Source organism: Schistocerca americana, chromosome 7 (genome assembly GCF_021461395.2).
Source record: "Schistocerca americana isolate TAMUIC-IGC-003095 chromosome 7, iqSchAmer2.1, whole genome shotgun sequence".
In the NCBI taxonomy this organism is placed as follows: domain Eukaryota; kingdom Metazoa; phylum Arthropoda; class Insecta; order Orthoptera; family Acrididae; genus Schistocerca; species Schistocerca americana.
In genome coordinates, this window is record NC_060125.1 from 396829710 (window position 1) to 396848637 (window position 18928).

Below are 18928 nucleotides of genomic sequence, written 5' to 3' on the forward strand. Positions count from 1 at the left end.
TAATCCGATGAGACCGATAACCTCGCTGTCTGATCTCCTTCCCCCAACAACCAACCAACTAATGGCCGTGTTCAGCCGTATCAAGACCACAGAGATGTAGCACGTTCACAGCGATGCAACACCTTTGTCACGTTGTGGTAAGAACTGTACGTGGCTACCGAGATGCACTTTGGTTGCCTCTGAACTATACCCTCACGTTGTCCATCAGGTGTGTTTTGTACAACAACGTCTGCCATCGTATAACCAGGCGATAATGTAGCAATATCACACCATAACAAATCAAGGTTTCGCAGTATTTTTACCCCTTATTTCATCAGTCATCTAAAAGAACCGTATCTTCGTATCGCGGAATCAGCAGCTGTAATACAAATTATGTGCGTTGAAGGTGGTTGGGAGAAAGGATAGGAAAGGGAAGGAAACATCGGTATTAGCTGCATAGGTACTTTACGCTGATTCAGCGGCGCCGTGTGAAAATGTGTGGTGGAGCAGAATTCGAGTAGTGGTCCGGCATTCATTTTCACTCGGCGTTACTGAATCAGCATAAAGTCTCGATGCAACTGACATCGATCGTTCCATCACTTTCCTTTCCTTTGTGCTCCCTCCATCTTTATTTCACACAATCAAATTCGTATCTGCTGTCTGCACCATGCTGTGTTTCGCTTAAGTATATGTATTTACGCTCTCTGAAATCATGAAGGTACAAGAGATGAAATACAGTGAGCGAAAAGTTATTTATATTTGTACAAAAACCAGAGTGCAGTTATAAGAGTCGATGGACCATGAGACGGATCATTAGTTGAGAAGGGAGTGAAACAATGTTGTTGTGTCTACTCGGTGTTATTCAAACTATTCATTGAGCAAGCAGTAATGGAAACCAATTGGAAATTTGGAAAGGGAATTAACATTCAGGGTGTAGAAAGAAAAGGCCAGTTGTATTGTATCCCTCTGAGGGAAAGCAAAGGACAAGGAGAAACATCAGAACGGAACAGAAAGTGTCTCGAGAAGACGTTATTAGATGAGTATCAACATAAGCAAAACAATGTTAATAGTATGAAGTCGAACAGAGACAGCTGATGCTGAGGGTATTGGATTAGAAAATGAGTCACTAAAACTAGTGAATAGTATTGTTATTTCTGAAGAAAATTTATCGGCGATGGTGAAAATGAAGACTGTATAAAAGGAAGAATTGCAGTGGGATGAAAGGTGTTTCTGTGGCAAGAGAGATTTATTTAGATAAAATGTAGATCTAAGTGTTATTAACTTTTTAGAATGGAGCGGAGCGTTGTACGAAAGTGAAAAGTGGATGACAAGCAGTTCAAATAACTGGAGAACTGCTGCTTTTGAAATGTAAAGCTACAGAAGAACACTGAAAATTACATAGACTGAAAGAAACAGAGCAAAATTGCTCCTATCGAAGCACGAAAAAGGTGATTAGACTCTTGTTTATTAAAATAATCTGACTAAAACTGGGATACTAGCTGCCTCTTTGTAGCCTCATCAGTAGCTTCAAAAATTTTCGCAAATTTGTTGGCATGCGAAACACTTGCTCTCTTTTCAACATTTAGCTCATTTCACACTCCCACAAAATGCCCTAACTGTAACTCGCTTACGCCGTCTTGTCCATCGGTGTAAGTCTGTTATGTGTTTTCCCTTTTTTTTTTTTGGAGGTTGGGGGGGGGGGGGGGGGGGGGGGGGGGGTTCATCAGTCTCCTCACTGGTTTGATGCGGCCCGCCACGATTTCCTCTCCCGTGATAACCTCTTCATCTCAGAGTAGCATTTGCAACCTACGCCCTCAGCTATTTGGTGGATATATTCCAATCTCTGTCTTCCTCTACAGTATATGCCTTCAACAACTCCTTCTAGTACCTATGGGCGAAATATCACACCCCTCTCTTACCCTCTTTTTAATCGGAGCACTTCGTTCTTGGTCGTACTCCCTGTTGGCTCTTGTACAAATTGTACATTACCCGTCTCTCCCTAGAGCTTACCCCTATTTTTCTCAAAATTTCGAACATCTTGCACCATTTTAAGTTGTCGAACGCTTTCCCAGCTCGACAAATGCCATGAAAGTGTCCTGATTTTTCTTTAGTCTTTCTTCCATTATGATCCACAACGTCAGAATTGCCTCTATGATGCCTTTACCTTTTCTAAGGCCAAACTGATCGTCATCTAGCGTATCCTCAATTTTCTTTTCCATCCGTTTGTATGTAATTCTTGTCAGCAAATTAGATCCATGAGCTGTTAAGTATTTTGTGCAACAGCTTTCGCACCTGTCAGCCCTTGCAGTCTTCGGAATTCTGTGGATGATATTTTTCCAAAAGTCAGATGGTATGTCGCCAGATTCATACACTCTACGCACCAACGTGAATAATAGTTCTGCTGTCACTTTCCCCAGCGATTTTAGAAGTTCTAATGGAATGTTATCTATCACTTCTGCCTTATTTGAACTTGAGACCTCCAAAGCTCTCTTATATTGTTACTCTAATACTGGATCCCCTACTTCTCTAAATCTATTCCTATTTCATCTTCTATCACATCAGGAAACTCGTTCCCCTCATCGAGACCTTCAGTGCCCTCTTTTTCGATTTCTTCACATTTTTCATGCAGGAGTCTCATCTTAGCTTTCTGCATTTCCTATTTATTACATTCCTCGGCAACTTGTGTTTCTGTTTTCCTGAACTTCCCTAAATATTTTTGTACTACCTTCTTTCATCGATCAGCTGAAGTCAACTATGGTTTCTTCGTAGTTATCTTCTTTGTACCTTTTTTTTGTTTCCAACTTCGGTGATAGCCCTTTTTAGAGATGACTATTCCTCTTCAACTGTACTGCCTGCTGGGCTGTTCCTTATTGCTGTATCTGTAGCCGTGGAGAACTTCAAGCGTGTCTCGTTACCCATTGTACTTCTGTATCCCACTTCTTTGCGCATCGACTCTTCGTGACTAATTCCTTGAACTCAGCCCACGCTTCATGACTACTACAGTGCGAGGTGAGTCTGTAGCTGCTCCTTGATACGCCTTACATTCCAGTATCTGACTTCGGAATCTCTGTCTGACCATGATGTAATCGAATTGTAATATTCCTGTATTACCCAGTCGTTTACAAGCATATTTCCTCCTTTGGTGATTCTAGCGTGTTTGTTATTAATATTTGAAATTTATTACAGAACTCAATTAGTTTTTCTTCTTCCTCATCCTTTGCCCAAAGTCCATATTCTTCTATAACCTTTTCCTCTTCTCCTTCCCCTACAGCTGCATTCCAGTCCATAATGACTATTAGATTTTCACCTCCCTTTATATACTGTATACCCTTTCAATATCCTCATATACTTTCCCTACCTCTTTATCTTTAGTTTGCGGCGTTGGCACGTATACCTGAACTATCGTCGTCGGTCTTGGTTTGCTGTCGATTATGATGAGGACAACACTATCACGGAACTGTTCACTATAACACACTCTTTGTCCTACATTTCTATTTACAACAAATCCTACTCCCGTTACATCATTTCCTGCTGCTGTTGATATTACGCTTTATTCATCTGGCCAGAAATCCTTGACTTTTTTCCATTTCTCCGCACTGACGCCTACTACATCTAGATTGAGCCTTTTATTTCCCTTTTCAGATTTTCTAGCTTCCCTACCCCATTCAAGCATCTGACATTCGACGCCCCGACTTGTATAACGCTATCCCATCGTTGAATAGTTAATATTTTTCTCATCGTCATTTACCCCTAGGGAGTCCCATCCCGGAAATCCGAATGGGGGACTATTCGGGAAAATTTTGCCAATAGAGAGGTCATCAGAACACTTTGTCAATTACGGGCTCATTTCTTTGGATATATGTTACGTTTCATTAATGCAGTGGTTTCTATTGCCTTCGGCATCCTCATGCCGCTGGTCATTGCTGATTCTTCCGCCTCTAGGGGCAGTTTCCCAGCCCAACGACAAGAGGGTGTCCTGAACCTCTGTCAGCTCCTCCACTCTCTTTGACAAAGCCATTGACTGAATGAGGGTGAGTTCATATGCCGGAAGTCTTCGGTCGCCAAAGCTGATTATTAATCGAAATATAAGCGGCGTCGGGTTTCGAACCCGAGACCAAGGACCATTGATTATTAATCAAAGACGCTATCCCTAAACCACGGACACATCCTCCCATACCTATCCATTTTCAACTGCCCCTTTGGTCATGGCAACTCATTGTTGTTATCTCTTTGTGGCTCTCCAGCTGTCTGTATCCAGTGTCACAGGCAAAGTCGCCTTCGTTCTGTTCTACTACTGAAGCCTCCTCTCCCTTTCATTGTCTCCCTCTTGTTCTCTCTTACTGCTACTCATTCATTCCTTTCCACTGCTGCTTCCCCTTCACACTGTAACGATCTCTCTCTTCATCGTTGTCATTATCAGAGACTCTTATTGTCACTGGCTATCACTCTCTCCATCTCTTTATTCCTGTCCCAGTAGCATTATCTCCTTCACTCTTTTCCTAACACGCTTCTCTCACTATGTTCCACTTCCACTATGTCCTTCAACTTCAATAAGACATCCACTATCTACTATCGTCCAATATTATTTCTTCTCCATCTCTTTCCCATAGCCACTGTCTCCCTCTCTTTCAGAATAAAAAAAAAAAGAGTGAGTAGTTACCCATGCCAATGTCTGTGGGAAAATTTTTAAAGCTGCTGAGGGAAGTAGAACGAGGCAGCTGTTCCTCCACTTTTCAAAGTCTTTTATTAAAACTGAGCGTATTTGCTTTTTTTGTGCTCTGATAGGAGCATTTTTCCATTGGTTCCCTTCTTTTCCCTGCTACATCGTGGTGTGTCACTCACACCAACTTAATTTTTAATTTTTACTTGCATATTTTACTTGTACGAATGGGGTACATTTGAACCGCGGTATCTAGTAAGAGTATAATGGTTGCTGACGGCGAGAAAATGGTGAACAAATATTTTTGGGGGCATTCTGAGCAACCACCCATGAACTTAGGCAACTGCTTCATTGATTTATTAGTTCACTCATTAATTCGTTCAGGAGTATACCATTTACTTTGATTAAATTAAAATACAGAGATTTGAAGAATATTTCAATGTTGTTCGAGACTGGTTGTCAGGACTATATAACTTAGCCATACTGGGATCATCGGCTGGGTTTTGGTCTGCTGATGACGGCAAAAGATAATAAGAAACCTTTATTTGTGGGCTCTCAGTGGAACTGTCCATGAGCTAATGGTTCCTCCATAAGCCCTATCAAGCCCATCGTAGACCAAATCAAATGCATAAAGAACCAGCCCATTTGCTCCATTTGCCTAAGCAGGAGGAAGTGTTGCTGAGGGATGTAGGATAGCGACACTACGACGATCCTTCTGTTCGGCATGAAAATGATCGCTAGCCAAAGGGCTATCGAAACCACTTGACCCTACCTTTTTATCACCAATAGGATCGGACGTATGAGTACCGGAACTCGCGTTTTTATGCGCGGCGTTTTGGAACATATTTGGTAAGCATGCTGTGTCATGCATACCTGTAGCAAATGAGGAGGTACTGAATCGAATGTATGAGGAAAAGAATAGGTGGCACAACTTGACTGAAAGAAAGGATCGAATGGCTGTGTCATCCCCGAATGATCAGAAGAATGGAAGAAAGTGTGTGAGCATGGAAAATGTTGAGAAAGTCCAACGTCTGAATACAGTAAGCGGATTCAAGTTGATGTAGGTATCAGAGGATATGTAGAGATGAAAGGGCCCGCTCAGACCAGAATGGCACGGATAGCTGCACCATACTAGTGACTGCACTGAACAGTAAGAAAACCACAACATATATTTATTCTATTCGGTTTTGGTATGTAACACATATGTGATATGATATTGGCTGCGTGGGACCTGCATAATTCCTCAACAGATAGGAAATATTAATGGTAATGAGATAAAGTTCCATTTGTCCATGAGATAAAGTTCCATTCCAGGGGAGATATTTCTTCACTACGCTTGTACACGTTACTCTTTCACTAACAAATATGCATCTGGTGCAGGTGACAATGTACCACTGGGATCTGCCACAAGCGCTGCAGTACATTGGCGGCTGGACCAACGGCCTGATGGCAGACTACTTCGTGGAGTACGCCAGGGTGCTGTTTGACAATTTCGGCGACAGGGTGAGTACTAGCAGGTCGCCTTTGAACTTTAGCGTCGCTTCATGTCCTCAGTGCCCGTTTGACCTGACGAGGGCCCGCAGGTGAAGTGGTGGATCACTTTCAACGAGCCGGAGGCGTTCGTGCGGGGCTACGCGAACGAAGGCTGGGCGCCCTCGCAGCCTGCGCCTGGCATCGGCGACTACCTGGCGGCGCACACCCTGCTCAAGGCGCACGGGCGCGTCTACCGGCTGTACGACCAGCAGTACAGGGCCGCGCAGAACGGTGAGGCGGCGCGTGGCGCACAGCTCACTGCCTCGCACTCCCTTTCAATAGTTTTGACAAAAAAAAACCTTCAAATACGCTTCCTGATTCAATGAGGTGCAATGTTTTACTTATTTTTCACAACTTCTTTCCCTAGACGACCTGGGTTCTCATTTGGAAGCACTTTTTGTCTTGCCTTCATATTTCAATGAAAATATTCAGGTCTTTTGAGTTGCTATCAGCGAGAGCGTGAATGGAGAGACAAAAAGGACAAAGATAAATTTTGGGAGGATGACCGTCGGCCTTGGAGGAAAGCAGACGTATTAAGAAAGATATTAAATCTTATAGACACATTTTTGAGCCGCGTTTCGCGAAAGCTTCAGTCGTAAAGTTAACGGGAGCCGGAACAATCCATCTCCTCCATGTTAATTTTAGCAAATAGAAGGAATATTTTTTCTAAAATCATTAAACATATGGCTCTGAAATTTGGACTACATGTTCAGTGAATATTTCTCTACAAAGTTATAATTCCATGTTAAGGAATATTTATTGGTTTTTGTTTTACACTTTTTTTTAAACAGATGCTTATTTTTTCTCTAAAATTATGAACTTCTGTTTCTATAACTCTTAAATTATACAATATTTTTTTACAAATTGTTATAAAGTGAAGGAAAAGCAGTAAACCACATATAAATTTCTACAAATTATAAATTTCATTGATATGCTGTTAGCAGTTTTTGAGAAAATGTTCCTCAAAAATGAAAATTTTAAAGTTATGGGAAATGGCCTCTGAAGTTTTTTAATACATTCCTGCCCCATATGATGGATTATCAGCGTCCTCTTCATTTTCCAGTGTTAGTTTCCTTTTCACTGGTCTTTACTTCCCTTTTGCTGCATGTTGTACGCTTCTGTCTCTTCTTCCTGCACCTCTTAGTCTCTCTTCATCAATTAGGCGCATTGTGGAAAGGGTGTTGTGTCCTGGTTGGAAACCTAAACGTTTCAGCACTTCACATTTGATAATGTTTACTTCATTATATGTTACCGCTGCGTCATACACTCCAAAATGTAATGATTTTATCCGTACAAACACTCTTTTGGGAATCCTAATCCAAATTAAATTATTTACACTTTCATTTGGATTTTGTGTTTTGCTGTGTAAACACTTTTCCAATAAGTCTGGCTGTGATAAATCTCTTAATATGGACTTAATTACATCAATTACAGTATTTGGCAAACTGCTTTTGTAGGCACATTCCATTCCTGATTGGTACTTACACCATGAGTCATCACCTGTGGGGCACAGTGCATGTTGTGGGTGCTTATTATTTTATGCAGTATGAAAAAAATAATGCCCATTGTGCTCTCGTTATATGCTCAATGCTTCTTGTATTTTCCCTAATTGCACACCCATCATACTTCTGCAATCTATCAATTGCTTCATCTGTCAATCTTCCTCTTCCTCCAAGAGTCTTACAATCACTAAGCTTCTTGGATCCTAATGTCTGCTTTAGTTTGTGCAAGTGAGCCCCCATGCACTTCTGCACATGTCCAATGCACTCCTGTTTCTTAATGTGAATTTGATGCCCATAAGGTTTGAGTTCATCTACAGCTTTATACCCTTTAGAATCACCATCTCCTAGATAGTTAGTGTATCGTACATTATACCACTCCTGTGATCTGGAAAAAATTGCTTTCGCTCGCTCTACTTACATCACTCCACTCGTGCTAAGAAAATTTGCTTCACAACTTTCGCTATGCCCTTCCTTGATTTTGCCCTTACATCTATAATGTTTTAAGACAATAGCAACATCAATTACTTTGCAACTGTGTCCACTGGTAGCTGCCACAACTCCATTTAGAGATTTATGACCTCTATGTTGCCATGATCCATCTAAAGCAACAGTTAAATCTCCACATTTTCCATTATCTGTCACCGCTTTTTAAACTGCTTTCTTCATTGCTGCTTGAGCAACATCTCCAGCAGAAAATCTCACGGATTCATTATAAAATCCAAACTTGGTTGGTGATTTTGGCAAGTTCATAATTCCACATAACGTTCTCCCTGCAGCACTACCCTTGCCAATGCAACGCAAGCCATACACTAGCCTAACATTTATATCATACACCTTCTTTCCACTATTACCCCTACGAGGAATACTGTAACAATTAGAAAACGAAACTTCCGCAGCACATTTGTTACACTTCAATAACATTTTACATGCCAAATCAATGTGTGAAGTTATTTTCAATTCCATTTCTCTTTCTTAGCACGTTTGGCATAATACATTATGTCTCGAAATATTAGATAGCAAAGAAACGTTAATTATTTCATTCACATCATTACTGTCACTTTGATAGTTTTCAAATTTTTCTTTGCTGTCACACAGTTTATTGCTGGAAGAAGTTCTATCACATTCATTTCGAGTAGTTGGTGAAGCAGTCTGAGCAGCACCTCCCTTCGAAACAACAAAAGATTTCTTCTTCCACTCATTGTGCCTTTTCTTAAGCAATTGATTGCTGAAACGGGGCATATTGATATCCACAAACCAAATACGTAAAACAGGTACGAGCAAAATGCGGCAAATACGCAAAATTGAACAGCTAAATAACACAAAGAAATCTCCATATGTCAACACACACGGCATAGCGTTTATGTTTACCAATATGAACAGTCACTTGTCACAGAGATAAAGCCATACGAAGTTGAAAACCAAACACTGTCTAATTCCACAAAGTCACCCTGCTTGCAGCTAGCGAGCAGTGCCATCAAAGGTGACACACCAAGTCACTACAACCGTTTACGCTGTGCATCAAATTTGCAGCGATAAAAATCACACTTAGAATTCACTTAGAAGGGTGAAACTTGATTTGTTTTATTCAGAAAACTCCAAATAACTTTATAATGAAAAATAAGCAGAAAACGTTAATTTTGTAATTTTCATCATTCTGGCTCCCCTTAACAAGTTATTAACATGGATTATATTGTCAGTGTTTGCGCTTTTATATGTTAATAGTTTCAAAATATAGTTCTACAACTATCAAAGATATGTCGTGTCCATTTTAGTGTAATGTAACTCTTGTGCTTTTTAGTGATGTAGGTCGTAAGTCGTTTCTGGATGTAGGTAAAGACAAGGCATCGCATGTTACTGTTCCAATTTACTGAACATCAAAAGAAGAACACAGCATATTCATTAAAATGAAAATCGTAAAAATGACGAAATTAGAATTACATGAATTTAAATAAACTCAGCCTCTAACACTGTTTATTAAAGAACTAATTTAGAAACTCAATAAAATTTAACTGAGAGGAAAATAATCAATACCCAAATAATATCTAAGTATATTTAGATCAGCATAAGAACAAACACAAATCATAGTAATAAATATGGCCAGAAACAACAAGTAATGAACCAACAATTGTTTAATAAACTTAGAGAGATAAAAAGTCATAAATAAATATTTTACATAAAAGAATCAAAGAAACGACTACCATAGGGACGAATTATTGAAACTAAAATAGAAAGACACAAAGCCCCTTCACAAACAAAAAACAGTTAAAAAATAAACATAGTCAAATTCAATAGAGAAAATAATTATTAATATAAATAAAGAAAGTACAATCTACTTCAATATCAATAAAACTATCAATAAATGTTTACATTTTTGAGAAGAAACCTAAACGCCAGCAAAATAAACCAATAAAGAAATATTTCTCATTTATCAGTCCTATATAAAGCGCTATTTTATTGGACGACTCTCACTGACAGTCCATCGAACTGTTCATCATTGCACAACAATGAATACAAGCGCTATGCGAACATAAGAAATAATTTCAGAGATAGTTCTAGATAAGCTGCTGTATCATCGTATCCAAGCAGATTCTAGATTCCGCGAAGAAGACCACCAGTGGAAATATTCCGCTTAGCTTGACTGAATTCAGGTTTAATAATTTTACATTGAGCTATATAAATGGGGACCTTCCTAAGATGACACTGATAGCTGTACTCAGTATGTTTATGTAGGTAGGTGTTTTATCTGATTCCTGACTGGTACAGGTTTAGATTTCCCTTCAATTTTAATTAAAGTTTATTACTTTGTTATACCACTTGTTAAGTGTCAGACATGAACAGAATTTAAGCGCTACGCCCTTGGGAGTAACAGGTTATTAAATAAACTAATTCTCAGATATAGTTTATTAGCTCTTTGTTTACGGATAGGGTAAGGTAGTTACGGTTTAAGGGGCGGTCAAAAGTTTCGAAGGCCGTCGAATCCAGAATCCTTATGCCAAATGGTCAAAATCTCCGTTAGAATTAAGGAAATCATACCAATGATGCACTGGGATGAGGATACCCATTTGATAAAACACCATATTCTGCTGTGTGAAGAGGTCCGTAACTACCTGCTCCAAATACTTATCTGACAGTACTTGTCCACCTGTCAAGGCCTTTTTTGAGGGACCAGGGGTGCGATAGTAGCAGTGGGAGAGGCAAGGACCAGTTCCTAGCACTTGGGCTGTAATGGATGAAGCTGGCCTGCCAGATCGATCGGCGCCTTGTTTCGAAACACGACCAGCGCCGAACTTGGCGCACCAATCCACAGCGATGACTTTCGACAGAGGTGCTGCCCCAGCTTGGTTGTATATGCACTGGAGCATTTTTCATTCTCCGGTGTTTCTCGTTGAACAGCCAAGAAAGGAATGGCAGTACGTTTGCCCTCTTTTGACGAATATGGTAATAACGACGCTGTAGCTCTCGTTTATGGATTCATTACACCAAAACAATAAAGGCATCTAAAGGGATCATCTTAAGTGATACGAGCACTTGTTCGTATTCGATGCTATTAAACACATCTGTTCTATTGCAAGATCATTGCTTTTCATATTTTGGGAGGAGGTAGTATGGACCAAAAATAAGAAAAAAGCATGGGCTCTAAAATGGATTCCTTAGGACATACGAGCATTTGTGTAGCAAAAGAGATGTATTTCACACTGGTGACAACGAACAAGTGCTCATAGTTCAGCGCGTGTTTAGCAGACTTCTTGTTTTGGTTAACACTTCTTCCTCATAAAATATGGAAAGTAAGGCCTTGCAGTAAATAAGGTCAATATCATAGTACAGAAGATGAATAAGACTGCATACCCTTTTAAGGTATGCCTTTTAAAGTCCCTTTTCATTAGACATGTTTTATATATTTCTGTGTGAAGAACCTGTCCCTAAGGTATGTCGCTGTTTTCGTGGGATACACTGTGTACGTGCATCGAAGTCGGTCTAAGTTGCACATGCACTGCAGCAACGCCCTCAAACGGAAACTATTTGGTCGCCCCTAATAAGTAAAATTTTTCGGAATACACTAAGTAAGTAATGGTAAGACATGAGTTTTGGTAGGATATTCGGTGAACTGATGAAACAAATCTTAAACAACACAACATCCAAGTTTAGGTTCAGAGGAAAGTTTTCGTATGCTCGCAATGATAAAACCGGAGCCAGAAAGGAAGATGGACTTCTCACATTCCTCTTTAACTGTCGATTAGATGGGGTGATCAGGGAAAGGCGACTATAAACGAGAAGAATTGGTGGAATACGATTGGGGTGTAAGGGAAAAGTAATACGGGTAAATTGTCCAGCATTCACAGACGATATTGTGATATTGTTAGAATTGTTAGAGGAGAAGGTTAATCAACCCAGGCAACTACAGGTACAAGCGGGCAAAGGGGGCCTACAGATCACTATCGAGACGATGCGATATACGGCAAGCTTCAAGGCATCTCTTAGGTGTATGACTATAGGAGGAAGGAATGTTTAGAAGTTGTAAAGATTTAAATACCTAGTAGGATGGATAGAATTTGGGTCGATAGAAAGGAATCGATGAGAGCCCGAACAAACAAAATTAACTTAGCACACAATTATCAAGGAATACCTACATTAAGAAGAATATTTCTATCAGTGATAAACTAAGACTTCCAGAGAGTGAACGGCCCTGAAGCCTTATACACAGCAGAAACCTTTAAACTAGTAAGGACTGAAATATTTACGAAACTAGAACTAATGAACTAATGGAACGGAAAATTATTAAGAGGATATTGACAAATCGAAAACTGGAAGACAGTCAGTTCTGACGACGAGCGAATGGAGAATTGTATATCAACTAGAGAGGATCTCGGATGTCGCCAGGAAAGAAGGAGCATATTCTTCAGACACATCCTAAGAATTGGCCATGGGAGGCTAACACAGAAAATAATACTATTTCTTGTGAACAAGAGAACCAAAATGCGCTCGAGCCGATAGGTGCACAGTGATCTGGAAGGAATGGGGATACATCAGTCAGAAATACACGACAGGATGGTTTTTAAATTAAAAATTCTGGCTTCCACAGCTTTACAGGACATAACTATAGCCAGAACACAATCTATAAGAACAGGAGATGGTTGAAATGGCTCTGAGCACTATGGGACTTAACATCTTAGGTCATCAGTCCCCTAGAACGTAGAACTACTTAAACCTAACTAACCTAAGGACATCACACACATCTATGCCCGAGGCAGGATTCGAACCTGCGACCGTAGCAGTCCTGCGGTTCCGGACTGCAGCGCCTAGAACCGCACGGCCACCGCGGCCGGCAGAACAGGAGAGCGAAGACGGTTGCAATATATGAGAATGAAACAATAATGGGCAAGGAGAAAGACTAAATAAATAAAGCTGTCAGTAATTAAAGTGGTCGTCCGACGTTCAAAACGAAACGAAGAAAAAACTGATACGAGGCACTGTTGTAATATATGGTGGATTACAGACTAAATACTGGGTTTTCTCAGTAAGCTACACGGTATATAATGATGAAGATTTTGGTAAAAACAGGTCACAGTATCATCACTGAGGTCTAGGGCTAGGGTCTACGATCTGTATCAAAGAGTCTTAGTTCCCAGTTTACACCCCATACACTACTTACATTATTAATTAGAATCATTTGCAGTGGCGCCCAGTTACTTTCGTTATAAGTCACACTCATTATGACAACAGTCTAATAAATGCCAAAGGAGTGGACAGGATTTTATATTACCACACTTGGTGTGGGAAACTGTCCTTAGAGGTGTAAGAATCAGGATGATTCCCGAGAAGGCAATGGAAGCCACTACAGCAGGGACTGAAAATGCTTAATCCTCTCTAAATGTGACTTGTGATTGAAGCTTCACGATGAAGCTTCCATTGACTCGAGAGACTGGATTAATGGCTATGCATCTCCAGAAAGGGACTGTAAAAGGTAGTGTGATCTTGGATAAAAGATTGAATAACCAACGAAAGGGTGACATTATACGATTTGGAACGGGTGATGTTAGAAGACTAAATATGACAAGGAAGCTAGAAACCTGAACACGGAAATTCAAAGTCAACCTAGAAGAAGCGGGAACCAGTTAAGTGAACTAACGAGAGGTTAAGGATCTTTTGTTACGTGGAAATTGGGTAATATCAGCAGCAGGAACAAAGTGTGTGGCGGTGGTTACGGTTCATTATGAACATGAAGATCGGCAGAGAGTGAGTTACTATGAACAGCGCAGCGACAAAGTGTATGAGCATACTGAAAGAATAATGCTCTACCTAAAATTCGATAAAAGTATCATAATTATTTGGACTTGAAACACTGTAATTAAGGATGTAACGATAGACAGCGGTACGGAAGAATACGGTCTTGAAGGAGAAGAGAGGCTACTTTAGTTCTTGGTAACAGTAAATACAGGTTACAACACTCTCCAGAGGAAGGGACCTGTACACTCGGCAAGTTACCAGTTGGATTACATGATTGCCAGACTAAAATTCCGATATCACATATTGCACTGTGACGCATATCCAGGAGAAGAAATAGTCTCTGCTCACAATTTTGTAATGGTGTACACTAGGCTGAAGTAGAGGAAACTCGTTCGGAGTAATCAATGCGCAAACACGTGTGATACTGAAGTAGTGAGGAATGATAAAATGCATTTGAAGTTCCCTAAGGCAATAGGTTCTGCGGTAATGACTACCACAATAGGCATTTTAAGAGGAATGGATGTGTCTATATAGAGCAACCACAATAATTGCAAGAACAAACATAGATAAAGTAACGTAGTTTGCAGCGTCCCTAGGGCAACTGAAGAAATACTTCAATCATCAACAAAAGAAGAAAGTACAAAATTGTTTCGCACAGGAATACAGAAATAGAATTCACTTGTAAATGAAGTCAACAGGAAGGGCAGGGAAGTAAAAGCGAAGTGGCTCCAAGAGGAACGTGACGAAATATAAAAGGAAACGATCGCCAGAAGGACATATGTATCATACAGAAAACCTTGTTCAATCCATGTATCGGAAACTTAAAAAAAAAAAAAAAAAAAAAAAAAAATCAGCTGTTGAATGAAAATTCATGTGAGAAGGCTTTCAGTTATAACATCTGCAGATGGTGTTGTTGTCTTCCGAGAAATACATAAATAAAATAAAGAATAAGACCTGTTAGATGGATTGCAAATTCTAATGTGCAAAGAAAGCGCAGTGCAGATAAACAAAAGAAAGAAAGACGAAAACAATGAGCAAAGACATAAATAGGATTAGCAATAAATGTAATATCAAAACTGGTAGCCATATAATATGGAAGGTGATAAAGTTTTCTACTTTCAAAACAAAATAGGACATAATGGATGAAGCAATAATGATATACTAAGCACACTAGAATAGGCAAAAACGCTATTCCGAGCTAACTGAAAACTTCCAGTATCAAACGTAAGCCATAACATGCGAAATTACATCTGGTGTACCGTAGCTTGTCAAACATTCTCAGCTGGCCACTATCATTTCAAGAATACTCTTCGTAATCTGCATAAACTGTTCAAACCATCCGCTTTTATAGCCATTGTAAATTTATTCGACTTGTGCCAAAGACATAAATGTATAGGCCAAAAATAGTTCGAAAGCAGCGAAAACACGAAAATAAATCATTTCAATGAGTAAATGTGAACAAAAAGTTTTATAAAATTCATCTTCAGGTAGCAGAAATATTAAAAAACCATACTATATATGCTACCATCATGGGAAAATTCGCCTGCTGCACATGCAGAGCTATAGACAAGTATGAACAACCCATAAAAGACAACTATAAATTTCACAATACAAAACCACATGATAACAAACACATACATATACACTATTTCTGTCCAAGGGATGACAATTTGACAGATATAAACCAGAAATGGACAGCAGCTCTCAGAACAGAGTTTAAAACACAATGTGGGCTCATCAGTAAATGATAAAAAAAGAATCTCTCGTTATAGAACCCGAATATACTCTCACCACAGAAGAACAAAATACAATAATGTCAACACAGAACTAACATGAGAATTAATAAAAGAAGAAATTAAAAACATAGCAACACAGATTAAAAAAGAAGACAATACACACAAAACTAAAAAAGTCTAAGAAGGAAACTGCAAGCAAAAAATGTTGTTATGGCAAAATCTGACAAAAGCAGAATTGTTATGCTGATAGAAACAGAAGAATATATAGGAAACACACAGGAGTTTGTCACCAAAACCAACATAAAAAGTTAAAATGAATCACAACAAAAAATTTCAAGTATATTTTAGTAACAAACTCGAGAACATAGGAAAACTTTTAGACAAGGATAAAGAGAGACTTGAATAAAAAAATTCTCAGCCAAACAACATGAGATGCCGGTGGACATTCCATTAGGGAAATATTCCTGTCTGTCAAATAGCAAATTTTGAGGCAGCTCCCACATACCTGCAAGGACAACAGATGCAATCACAGTTCACCCATTAATACAAAACAGGAAATGAGGAGGCGATAGGACATACAAGTCAGGTAACAGAAGAAGTGTTATGAAAGTCCCATACAGAGGAAGTTTGCTCCCCATTAAAAGGGAACCAGTATACTAATTGAAGAAAATGTGGACGCCCACAAAGAGTTATACCATGAACAGAATAAAATTGTTACAACCACACTATTGTTACAAAATAATTTTGTGTTAAGTTAGGAATACTACATACAGGAAACAGGGTTTAACCATGTGTTCACCTATTTCAGGAACACTAAACAATATACTCATTAACCACTTAGAGAAAGTAATCACAGAGAAAAACAGATCATGGGTAGAAGCTACCTCAACTACTGGTACAGGAACATAAATGACATAATATCCTTGGTAGATGAATTCCAAAACAAAATACAACAATTACACAAATGCAGTACACATGAACATAATCTTGGCAACAAAAGAAGAAAAAGGAACACAATCTACTTTCTAGACACAACCATAGAAAGGCAATCACAACCACACCCTTGACATATAAAGAAAACCCACAACAGGGGACACAATAATAAATGAAAAAGGAAACCTGAAACCACTTACAGAAACACAAAACAGCTGCATAAGATATAAGTTTAAACAGACTTAATAAAATGTCGCTAAGGATTTCTAACTATCAAACAGCGCTTGCCTCTATTGAACAGATATGACTAAAATAGATACAAAGAAGAAGAACTAGTAAGTAACATTAGCATTAAAGTAAAGACACAAATGATAAACAAACAAATCACATAACCACATACAAGCAGCACAATCTAGAGAAAATTGCATACAACAAACTAACACATAAAATAAATATACATATTAGGTAATATAACCAAAAATTAGGCCATAGTATTGCATACAAAGCAAACAGCTTACTAGAAATTCAATCCTTAAACTAAAATCAAAACGAGGCAATTACAAAGATAAACCAGGATCAATCAGCTCAGTTGCAGGGACTGCGTAATGAATCTACATGCTGGTGATTGGCAAAACATTTGACAAAAGATGTAAGAGCACATCAGTGTATGGAAATACAGTACAAGCCATTCAACATTTGCAGACCACCATACAAAAGAATACCACACAACATATTGTATAGAAAAAGATATAATCATCATAAAACTCAATAAAGACAGACATTCCATCTCCTCCCCTTCCAAGACAACTTTCACACACATAAGGCATTAACAAACAACAACAAATTACTCAATGACGAAATATATATTCGGAACAAGGCACTGTATAAACAACACATTGGAAAAAAAGAACTTAATACCTTTTCCTGTAACTCACTGTCTCATATCATCATTCTCCTTGCCCCCTCCCATCCCGATCCATGTCCCTTTCATTTTACATACAGTTCGTCACCCTTTTCCTTCAACTCACTCTCCATCTCACTATTTTGTACTTACTGTTCACTCATCTCTGCCTCTCATCTCTCCCCTCCCCCCCCCCATCCCACCCAACAGACCCCAAAGCTACATTTCAACTCCTACAACAATATTTAGTTTTCCTTACACATGCAATAAATACATAGTAAAATAACTAAATGAAAATTCTGAACTGCTGGAAAAGAACAATTTTAGGCTGAAGAAAACCTTGTGTTATAGTTGGTAACACTACACAAAAAACACTATAAATATTTCACCTGAAGTCTCAAGTAAACAGTAGTAGTGCTATATTGTGTTGTGTTAGAATTTTTTAAAAATGTGTAGTTCTGCTGTGCCATACGGGAGTAGGCCAGATTCAACAGCGCCAAACGAAGAAAAACCCAAAAATATGCAGGCAGACAGCGTTTAGTGATGTAAGAGAAAAACCAGGCATGAAATACCGTAAGTAAAAATCAACATTCTTGTAACGAAATGGTTTTAGATCTAGAAAGGAAGTAAAATTTGAAATATCATTCGTTACAGAGTATTGACAATGCTTTATTTCAATAAAGCGAAACGCGTATGGTGACAAAAACGAACACTTGTAGCTGCAATGACGAAATTAAAATGCTGTCAATAAAGGTCGAATACAGCTTAGCTTCTTTTCGACCTTAGATTATTAATGGCTGAATACTAGCTCAGATCTTCAAGGATGGAAACACTAATTAGGACCAGTGTTCCAGCTGTCAGTTGAAGTGACTACGGAAACCACGAAAACAAGAGTTAGGGAATGCCCTGAATGCTCTTTTACTCCTGCTCACTGAAAAATAATTTATTTATCTTTGACATGGACCACATTGTGTCGTCATCTTACTCAGTGAAACCACATATGGAAAGGTCATTATTATGTTTATGATTGGAACAATGATGTATGGAACGTATGTGATTTCCTAATCTGAGATGGATGTAAGACCTTCTGAAACAATTTAAACTATGAAATTTATGATTCAGTTATCACTTTTGATTCAGTGAGCTGTTAAATCGATTTATGCTTCAGGCCTTTGTGAGAAGACAGGCCACCATCTTGGCCTTTCCATTACTCCCTCATAGATTTGCCCTGTCCTTATCCATTCCTCTTTTTGATCTGAACACTTATTAGCCTTCACGTTAGCATCAGCTTTATACATGCGGAGGAACACATTCAGGATCGTACAGTTCAGTAACATTATGAATAATGAGACAAAAAAACGCATGGCAAGTGGCTTGTAGTGAAATTATTGATGAAGGTTTACAGTCTACACATTGCAACATAAAAAAGGAATTTATCATTTCATAACCCCACACACAT

At 38.9% G+C, this 18928-nt stretch overlaps 1 protein-coding gene across 1 annotated transcript in view; it reads left to right on the forward strand.

Moving 5' to 3' along the window:
* LOC124622547 (myrosinase 1-like) overlaps window positions 1–18928 on the forward strand; it is a 92252-nt gene that overhangs the window by 28746 nt on the left and 44578 nt on the right. Inside the window, exons 4-5 of the mRNA XM_047148284.1 lie at window positions 6020–6142; window positions 6223–6403. Of these exons, the coding sequence (XP_047004240.1) occupies window positions 6020–6142; window positions 6223–6403 (304 nt within the window). The remainder of the gene's footprint in view (window positions 1–6019; window positions 6143–6222; window positions 6404–18928) is intronic.